The sequence below is a fragment of the Camelina sativa genome, chromosome 5 (assembly GCF_030686135.1).
Source record: "Camelina sativa cultivar CO46 ecotype springtype chromosome 5, ASM3068613v1".
Classification (NCBI taxonomy): Eukaryota; Viridiplantae; Streptophyta; class Magnoliopsida; order Brassicales; family Brassicaceae; genus Camelina; species Camelina sativa.
In genome coordinates this window covers 5,890,409-5,900,603 of record NC_141884.1, presented here as the reverse complement: position 1 = coordinate 5,900,603, position 10,195 = coordinate 5,890,409, and the positions used below count along the sequence as shown (strand labels likewise).

General features: G+C 30.5%; 2 protein-coding genes across 5 annotated transcripts; both read left to right on the top strand.

The window, feature by feature from the left end:
* Positions 1-4,880: 4,880 nt before the first annotated feature.
* Positions 4,881-8,595, top strand: LOC104785767 (uncharacterized). 4 transcript variants are annotated; one of them, XM_019245725.2, is made up of 11 exons: positions 4,881-5,128; positions 5,237-5,257; positions 5,350-5,443; positions 5,737-5,996; positions 6,097-6,237; positions 6,335-6,551; positions 6,640-7,092; positions 7,198-7,355; positions 7,733-8,072; positions 8,161-8,206; positions 8,337-8,595. In XM_019245725.2, exons 1-6 carry the CDS (start codon positions 5,078-5,080, stop codon positions 6,434-6,436), a joined length of 669 nt encoding a protein of 222 aa, XP_019101270.2. In that variant the 5' UTR covers positions 4,881-5,077; the 3' UTR covers positions 6,437-6,551; positions 6,640-7,092; positions 7,198-7,355; positions 7,733-8,072; positions 8,161-8,206; positions 8,337-8,595. The 4 variants fall into 4 exon arrangements, with proteins under 4 accessions (XP_019101270.2, XP_087369324.1, XP_087369325.1 ...); XM_087513198.1 differs by having other exon boundaries at positions 4,899-5,128; positions 6,640-6,688; positions 7,140-7,355; XM_087513199.1 differs by having other exon boundaries at positions 4,899-5,128; positions 6,640-6,692; positions 7,140-7,355.
* Positions 7,209-8,346, top strand: LOC147943301 (uncharacterized). The gene is made up of 4 exons (XM_087512201.1): positions 7,209-7,355; positions 7,733-8,072; positions 8,161-8,206; positions 8,337-8,346. The coding sequence occupies exons 1-4, from the start codon at positions 7,209-7,211 to the stop codon at positions 8,344-8,346; spliced, it is 543 nt and encodes a 180-aa protein (XP_087368327.1).
* Positions 8,596-10,195: the final 1,600 nt, after the last annotated feature.

Genomic DNA, 10,195 nt, shown 5'->3' with positions numbered 1-10,195 from the left:
TCATTCTTGGTTATCATGTATATTGTTAAAAAAAAGATAAACTAAATTATAGATTTCCATTCCTAGAAAGCTGGAACAAGTACAACGTATTCATTAACGGCCAAATTTTGGGCCCATCTGTGCCTGATTAGAAATTGTAAAACGTATTATTTCTTGGTTTAGGCGTATAGTACATAATACATATACGCTATGCAAAAAAAATTAGATGATAAAATTTAAGACGTTGTCATTTTACAGATTTGCTTATATTTATAGTAGTAATGAAAATATAGTACGCATAATTTAGGACTACTAACTTTATTTCCTGTAAAAGATAACACATTAGTCTTTCTTCCCACCCTATTAATTGAGCGGATGTTATATGTCTTAGTTTTCCTGATAATATAATATCTTATATTTATTTAATTTATAGTACGTTTAGAAAATTTGTATAAGCGTTCAAGAAAACATATTAACAAAAAATTTCAACAAGCTCAATCAAATCATTATAAAGGTAATAGTCTAGTAGATACACATAGACATAGACACATAAATTAACGAGAGAACCATTGTTTTGTCTCTAGTAATTCTAATTTGTGACTCGAGCGAGCCTGGTAATTGTATATCAGTTAATATTTTGTAATTTCAAATCAAGTTAAATGTTAATGGTGTACAGTTGTCCTTTGCACTTTAACTTATTATGGCTAAACGGGAAGTTAGTATTTAATCAAAAGAAAAAGGAAAACGACAAGTACTCTTGACACTATAGAGTACAAATTAGGACGGTTTAATAAATCAGGACTGAATACTAAAATAGTCTCGAGTCCGTCATAAATTAACAGTTAAAAGAATTTGGTGACTGCGTGAGATGATGATATGGGGTTGTAATACAACAATTCTAATTAAGACGGTTCAAATTTAATTAAACCATTGATTAACATAACGAAAGTTAAGAGTTCAAATATAAAGATGGTGTAGTTAGGGTTACATACTTGATGCTTCCCAGCTAATCTTGTCTCTTATTGTGAGATAAATGTAAAAGTACAATATGATAGTATACTCTATACTGATATAAAAGTCGAAAAAACAACGAATAAAACAAAAAAAAAATATGATTATTACATACATAAGCCCGTTGTTTTTGTTGTTGTTTTTTCTTCTTGTTTATTGTTATCTGTATATCTGGATTGGAGTAATGTGTCTCAGCCGTCCAATTCACAATTAACCAAACTACGTGCACGTTTCTTTTTTTTCCGTCGGTCAAAGATCAGACCAACTTGCTTTCCAATAGGAAATGTTGGAATATTCGACATTTCCCCTTAGACCACTTCTATTGTGAATTTTTAAAATAGGAAATTTTAAGAAATTTGATAGTAAGTGTGATTGTTTTCCATTATCATTAGTATATATATATATATATATATATATACACGTAGGACACAGTGCGATGTGACTTTATCATTTTCCATTTTTTTAGTTAAGTGTTGACATTCTTCTTTTGAGTTGACGTGTATCAAACATCATGACCTAAAAAGATTCGAAGAATTAATTACATAGGTTGAAGTCCGCTGGAAGTCAGAGATTTGAAGTCTGCTGGAAATCAGAGGTTTGAAGTCCGCTGGGCAGTCCTAACAAGTCTTTACTCTTATCTGCTAATTGTATATCAGTTAATATTTTATAATTTCTAATCAAGTTAATTGTGTACAGTTATCCTTTGCACTTTAAAACTTATTATGGCTAAACGGAAAGTTAGTATTTAATCAAAACAAATAGGAAAACGACAAGTACTCTTGACACTATACAGTAGTAAAAAGTAGGACGGTTCAATAAATCAGGACTGAATAATGAAATAAATAGATTAATAGTTAAAGAATTTGGTATCTGCGTGAGATGATATATTGTAGTTCAACAATTCTAATTAGGCCAGTTCAAATTTAATTAACCACTGAATTAACATAACAAAAGTTATGAGTTCGAATATAAAGATGGTGTAACTAGGGTTCCATACTTGTCTCTAATTGTGAGATAAATGTAAAAATACAGTATGATAGTATACTCTATACTAATATAAAAGTCGAAAAAACAACAAAAAAAAAAACAAAAAGAATATGATTATTACATACACAAACCCGTTGTTGATGTTGTTTTTTCTTCTCTTTTATTGTTTGTGTGATATAAGTATTAGTAATGTGTCTCAGCCGTCCGATTGACAATTTACCAAAAACTACGTACCTTTTTTTTTTTTTTCCATCGGTCAAAGATGAGAGCAACCTGCTTTCCAATAGGAAACGTTGGAAGATTGATTTTTTAGTCTGTGGAACACTGCACTAATAAATAAAACATAGTATACACTAATCAGTTATCATGATAGTAGACCCATATATATGTATATATTGTAGAGGTCCAACTATAATGTTATACTTATATAGAAAGTTTGTCTGACGTCAGTATTATTAAATTTTGGAAAAGAAGAAAATATTTGATTTTTAAATATGTGTGTGGTTTATACAAAATACAACGTATTAAAGTTAACTATGGAAAATAATTAGCCTGTAGTAAATAGTGAGTATTTCACAAAAGGTCAAGGAATTCGAAAATGAAGTTTCTTCTCCCTTCCTTCCTCGTAGGTCGTATCAAACAACAATTTTGCTCAAAGCTTTCATAGAATTGATGATATACATGTACCTATTTAATATTTATTGTAGCATAAAAACAAAAAGCAAATCAAATCTGTGGCTTCTTGTGTGGCATGTAGGATGTGATGGTGTTCTTTTCGATAAAACAACCCTCTTTCTCTCTCTCTCTCTCTCTCTCTCTTGTCAGAATTGTCTGTTCATTCCAAAACCATGGCAATATATATCTCTTCCTATATCTCCCACGTTAACCCTACTAGGTGACAGACAAGACCAAACAAAAGAAAAGAAAATTATCATTTAAGTCCTTTAGTTTTCTTTCCCCTTTCATTTTTTTAGCTCAATTCTTTTATTGTTACGTTATTTTAAATCTATATTCTTTTGTTAAATATGTGATTCAAAGTTTGACTACAAAAATATTAAACAATCAAATAAAAACATTTTGAGTGTGACTTGGCAGTTTATTTGTGACCTTCTAACAAGTAAAACTTCTTTTCGAACGATTTTTTTTCTTCTAATAATTGGCTGTAAAGCAATGACAGTGTGTCATTATGACACTAAGAAAGCAGAACATCTCTCACATAGTACTTCAACCAACGATAAATTTTGAGTAAATAATTACTACTGTGTCTTTCTATGTAATACACTCATACACCATTATATATATATGTAGATTATTTTATTTAAATTTTAAAAATCCAGATAGCTAGAATCATTTATAAGTTTCAGACCAGTATGAATAACCTCCTTAAATTGTTAATTATTCGAGTATGAAAAAATTAGTATAAAAATTTCAGTTGGATGGTAATCTAATTCATATAACATGTATGGTTTTAGCTTCTAGCTAGAGTTAGCTAGCTAGTGACTGTAGTAGACGAAGCTATACTATCACGTTAATATAATACTTGACATATGATTTGATTATTACCAGTCTTTTTTTCTTTTTTTTTGTCAGTGACTTTTAACTATATTGTGTTTATATGTTAAGGCTTGTTTAGTATAATAAAATGGTTTCTTCTCTGGTTACTTAAATATTACTAACTTTCGTCAGTCATCACATCATTATCGTCTGCAAAGTCATCGTCAAACTATTTTCATCAATTTAGTCTCCTCCATTTCAATTTTTGACAAAAGAAAAAGAATATGAACGATCGAATCAAAGGGAAAAGTACGACTTTAAATAGGAAACAACAAAGATTAAGCATCATAGATCAACAAATAAAAGATTAGTAGATCAATAAATAAAATTTGTTTCTCCTCAAGTTGAGAATGTGAATGTAGGTAATGTATAGTACTATTATCAATCTTGTGGGGTCTTGTTTTCACCAAACATTCTTCCTGGGATGAATATTACTATTTCTATTACCTTGGTCCCAATGCACATACAATAAGCACATCAGATAATCATAGTTGGTTTGGTTACACACAATATTATTTTATTTGCCAACAAAAGGAGTATTGTTTTATTAAATGTGACTTTGTATATAGTATCCCAATTATATAGGCTGTGTGATCATGTATATATTTTTGAAAAAGAAACACGTAGTTATAGTATAGTGTTTAACATTCTAAATAATATTAGTAATTTTTGTAACAATTTTTTAAAAATACTATACTATTAGTTGTTTATTAATTGAGCACCAAAAGATAACAAGTAGTAGTTTTTATGTGGCGGTGTGATTTGGTGTGGCGCGCTCCTTATATTTTCCATTTCCCTCTCCAAATTTCGTATTTTTTATTATTATTTTTGAAAAGCATTCTTATGATCTTATCTTTACTCTATTTTAATTTACCAAAAATATCGTTACAGTATAAAATTAATTGATTCATGGCTGTGATGGTTACACGTCCAGGGGTTTGTAAATTGTACCAAAACAAATACAGTAAGTGAAAAGATACTCGTAATCATGTTGTATTTTAATAACATCTTCTTAAGTTCTTACCATAATTTTATCCGATATTTCTTAAATTATCAACAAAAAAAACCCATGCAAACATTCTCGTGATTTTAATAATTTTAACATGCAAATGATTGGTGTTTGAAATGATCCAAATTAGGTTTTCTCGTTTAATAATATTCAGATATAATAATTTACACAATCATATTACATATATTTACAAAAAAAAAAAGGAATCTTTTCTTTTTTTACTTGTTAAAATAGTAACAAATAAAATTCAAAAAAAAAAAACGTAAACAAATTCAAAAATGGATGAAATTATGTGAGATATAACTAAATACGTATTGATACTGAAACAAATAAAAAAAATGAAAAGAGAAGGGGCCACACAGGATGCAGCACCGCCATTATAAACTATTATAATCTCACCACAAAGATCAACATCCCACAAACAAACAAACAAACAAACAAAAACCCTCGGATCCTTTCTCAAAACCCTAATTGTTCCTTCATCTAAGCTCTCTTCATTTCTCCTTCTCTTTTCTTCATTCTTACAGATCTGTAGAGATGAGAAGAACCACACCCAAATCAAGAGGAAAAGCTCATGTAACTGACATGGTAAACTTTCGTTTTCTTCTTTTTTTTCTCGTTGATATTAACGATCTACATATATATATATAAAGTCTAAGAACTATTGTTAATATAATTTTTTTTTCATATATACAGACTCCTTCTGAACGTCCCAAGGTATAAGATTTTTCCCCCATTTCTACTGTATATTTTGGTGTTAATTTATTTTCAATGTGAGTGTTACAAGTTTTGTTTGTTTAAAATTTCAGGATTTACCTGAAAATTTCCCTATAGAATTTTCCTGGGAACTACCCCAAAAGAATAAAATGGTTTTGCTGGAAATCATTCATCAAGGTTCTATGGGTAAGTCTTATTATAAATCTATAAAATTATTTTTTCTTAGAGGCAAATATATAACAGATCTTTGCTTCATTCTTCATAGATCTAATCGTTTTCTTCACTTCAAATAATATGTATATAGTTTTCACGTTTTTATACCAATAGGAAAGGAAAATATACATTTTTAAAACGAAAACCCAAGTGAGTTTTAGGCTTAGGTTTTTAAAAATATTTGTGTTAGGTGTAGCTTAATCAATTACAGATCTATTTTTGTTTTGGTTACTTTTTGAATAAAATTTAATGGGTCTCGTTTGTAGGATATTGTTGGACTATCAGCTACAATAGAATGATAGGTGCTCACTTATACATTCATGGTAAAGTGAGGGTACTTTTGAGACTATCGGCCAAGCATTTATATGCACATATAAAGGAAAAGTTCTCCAATGGGTTTTTAAAAAACTACAATGGTCTAAAGATTTTTCTCAAAGATGATGGTTTAATAAGAGAGGAAGACTGTAAGTGCGTTTTGGTAAATCGTGAAGGAGAATATAGCAGTTTGGCATGTGACAAAGTGAAGGTTAGTACGCTCTATTGGTTTTTTTTTTTTTTTGTTAAGTTGACTAGTTAATATTTCAAGTAATTTTTTGTAGATCTAAAATCAGTTACAACAATTTCAGGGTAGAAAGACCTTCAAAATTCTGGAATTCAAGGTTGTGGAAGGAAAAAATATTGATGAAACAGAAATCATTCGTTTGTTGAAGACCATTGGACTGATAGCTGTCGAGATTGAAGTCACTCAAGCCTATTCAACCGATTATGTGAGTCAATATTAATAATTCTTTTAAATATTTATTTGGCATATTTTAGATTTGATTTCTGATTATTATTATTATTATTTTTTTTTTTGATGAATAGGTGGATATGTATTATGGGGCACCCAAAAACTCGCTCAAATACAACCACATCGTGTTACTAACTAAATATGCAACCGACTCGAATGGAATTTCATACTTTTAAGTATCAAAACACATGGGGACGTAAATGGGGAGAAGATGGTTATGGGAAATTCGCAAGGAGAATTAGCCTGCCTCCGGGGAGTCCATCCCTCATTAAGTCATATATGTACCCTGTGGTATGTAAACTGTCTTCTATCTAACTTATTATCATATTGCTATTTCTTATTATTATACATATAACAAATCTCTTATTAAATGATGCAGCTTCTTGACGAAGTCATCGATGTGTAAGAGTGAGAAGTGAGAACCGCTAGTAAGTATGTAGTTTTGTCCCAAAAATTATTTATTTAATTTACTAGATTGGTATTGTATGATATGAGTACTAGCGAAAACATTAATAGGTTGCAAGAATGAATTTATATATATGAGATTGATTAAATGTATGCGATGGGTCATTAAATGTATGCGAAAACATTATGTATGCGATGGGTCATTAATTGGCACAAACAAAACAATAAGGCCAAACGCAAATAGTTAAAAACCTAGAGGGACTGCAGTCCAATTTATAAAGGGGAGTAGCTGAATGCCTGAATCTTATCTTTTGGTTTGATATCCCTCTCCATTCACTTGCCGAAAAAAATTATAGGGCTAGGGTTCTTGTATTTTTGTTCATAAAACACGCAAAGCTCCTTAGTTCGATGGCGGATGATTTTCCAGGTACGAAACCAGATCTGTAATTTTTTTTTTTTCTTTTAATCTGGAAGGAAGGACATACATATATTGGATGAAATCCCTAAAAGTAGTTAGTCGGTACGGTGTCAGATTGGAGAACGATGGTGCATCCTGTATATTTGCTATACAGGGAAGGTGAGTTTTCTCGGGAAATCTATTATCCTTCTATAAGACGCTGTGCGGATGAAGACAAGGTATCGGCGGAGGAAGAGTATCGCATCTTAAGGGAACAAGTCCATGAGTCCGAGGTTTTTTCATCTTTCTTTTATTTTCTTTTTGTGTATGTTTGATTCTTTCTTTCTTGCTTGCTATTATAAAATCTACTACTCCCTCCGTTTCAAAATATAGGATATTTTAGAGAAGTTTGTTATTTCATAATATAGGATGTTTTCAAATTTCAATGCAACTTTTAGATTAATTTAGTAGTTTATATTATGCAGTATTGTTTCTGATTGGTTGAACTTATTAAAAGTAAAGTCTTTCTTAATCTGCGTGCTTTGCTTAAAACATCTTATATTTTGAAACGGAGGGAGTAGTGTTTAAAAAAGTCAGTTTAATTTCTTGGAAAATGATATTGATTCATCATCATCTTGGTGTGTGTATTGTTTTAAATAATAATCATTAGGGGTTTGACATAGATTTCACCAAGTTCCGCTGCGCTTTCAATTACCTACCTGTTGATCTCGATGGAGACGACGTGTTTGGTGGTCCAGGAACCAACCGAGACTTTATGGACAGGCTGTCTCTGGGTTCCCTAGAGAGTTTCAATGATCTTCACAGTACAAATTATGAATTTGTCAAGGTTATCAAAGTCAATCATCACTTATCTGCTGGCATGATGTTTTACATTACCTTTCAAGCTAAGCTGCCCTCCGATGATGTCTCTAAAGAGTTCCAAGCCAGGCTCTGCTATTGCAGTCGTACCCCCGATTATATCTCATGCCAACTCAAACCTGAGAAAAGAGGTTACTCGACATGACTGGGTCTATCTTTGTTTTCTTGTCTGTTGTTGAGAAATCATTTTGAAACTGCTTATAATATTGTTTTTGGCAGTCCACTCCATTGAGGCTGCAGATAAAGAAGATCCCAAGAAACCAAGGTATATATCTATCTATCTTGTCTTTTTAATTTACTTTGATGAGTCTTTCCCTTTCTGTTCTCTCCTATGTTACTAGTGGTTCTTTTACACTCTGCTGAAAGTTGTTTTCTTGTTGTATTTATATCCTCAGATTGACTTGAGTGGAGCCATCTAATGTCTAATACTGGATCAGACGCAAGCACTCTTGTGATAAATTGACCGAGTCTATGGTTATGTAATGACACTTGCTACTACTACCCTTTTGCTATTTCCCCTGTTCGTTTCTTGTCTTTAGAATCCCAAGTTCTCATCAGACGCTTATCTTATCTTATTATATTTTAATCAATGTATTGACGGAGTCTATGATATGTAATGATGACACTTGCTACTACTACCCTTACTATTTCCCCTGTTCGTTTCTTGTCTTTAGAGTCCCAAGTTCTCATCAGACGCTTATCTTATCTTTTTATACTTTAATCTATGTATTGACGGTGTGTTTTAATTTAATTAGTCCAACAGCGAATTCAAAGTTTGTTAATCCCTTAATTATGATTGAGAGCAACGGTTCTCTCAGTCCAATTTTTCTTAAATTGTCTTCAAATCCCATTTTTGAGCCGTCCTTATAGAACTGGATACTTTCGGTCCAGTTGGATTGGATGTTTAAAATGCTCTTGATAATTTTTTTTTTTTTTTTTTTTTTTTTTTTTCATCCAAAATTCATTATATTAAACTATGATCAAGCAACTCTCCTCTAGGGAAAGCCTTACAAACATCATACAACTTATATGGGTAACAATAAAACAAAATACAAAATACAAAAGTAATATGGGTTCACGGGAATTTAGAACCCGGACCAAAATACAACAAACTAAATGGCTAAAACAATGCCAAAGATAGGGGATCTAAATGGCTAAATGCTCTGAATTTTGATAAAAGATTTTTAAAAAGGTCCAAATGACATTATTACTTTTGCTTTCTAATATTGTACTCTTACAGTCTTTTTTGTCTTCTCATTCTCCTTTCTCTTTCTTTTCAAGTTTCACTCGTTCATCTCTTGTCTATAAATTAATCATTTAGCAAACAAACCGAATCCCTTAAACCAATTGTTGAGCCAACTAAGTCAGGCCTAATGGATTTAGCTTCTTGTAATAATACTACACTAGGATTTAACCCGCGGGACAGTAGATAACAAGCACTAGTTTTACTTGGCGGTGTGATCTGCTGTGGCGCGCTCCTCAAATTTTCCATTTCCCTCCCCAAATTTCGTATTTATTTTTTGTGATCTTATCTGTTACTCTGTCTTAATCTACCGAAACAATTAAAAAAAACATTCGTTACAGTATAAAATTAATTGATTCATGGCCATGATGGTTACACGTGGAAGGGTTTGTACCAAAACAAATACAGTAAGTAAAAAGATACTCGTAACCGTGTTTGTTGTATTCTAAGAATAGCATCTTCTTAAGTTTTCTTACCATAATTTTATCCGACATTTCTTAAATGAACTACAAAACCCATGCAAACATCCTCATGATTAAATTATTTTAACATGCAAATGATTGGTGTTTGAAACAATTCCAAATTAAGTTTAGTCAATTTAATATTCAGATATGCTAATTTACACAACCATATTACATATACTGTATTTACACAAAAAAAAACAAAAAACAAAATAGGAATTTTTTAATCTTTACTTGTAACAAATAAAATTCCACTAAAAACTAGTGTAAAGAAATACAAAAGTTAATGAAATTGAATGTGAGATACTAAAACAAAAACAAAGAAAGAAAAAATGAAAACAAAAGGAAGGGGCTAGAAAGGATAATTAATGTATCACTTTTGAAAAATCTATTTAAAATAAAAATTTACATCATTTAGATAATTAATGTATTTATTCATATTTGGTATAAAATTATTTTTTAAAATGATATAAAATTTACATCATTTAAAAATGATGTTAAATAAATATATCAATATCATTTAAAAATTACATATATATATATTTTAAAA

Coding starts and splice junctions, on each gene's coding strand:
- LOC104785767 (XM_019245725.2), top strand. CDS start 5,078: ATGAGAAGAACCACACCCAAATCAAGAGGAAAAGCTCATGTAACTGAC. Junction 5,997..6,096: donor TGGCATGTGACAAAGTGAAG/GTTAGTACGCTC, acceptor CAACAATTTCAG/GGTAGAAAGACCTTCAAAAT. Junction 6,238..6,334: donor AAGCCTATTCAACCGATTAT/GTGAGTCAATAT, acceptor TTTGATGAATAG/GTGGATATGTATTATGGGGC.
- LOC147943301 (XM_087512201.1), top strand. CDS start 7,209: ATGGTGCATCCTGTATATTTGCTATACAGGGAAGGTGAGTTTTCTCGG. Junction 7,356..7,732: donor AACAAGTCCATGAGTCCGAG/GTTTTTTCATCT, acceptor AATAATCATTAG/GGGTTTGACATAGATTTCAC. Junction 8,073..8,160: donor ACTCAAACCTGAGAAAAGAG/GTTACTCGACAT, acceptor TGTTTTTGGCAG/TCCACTCCATTGAGGCTGCA.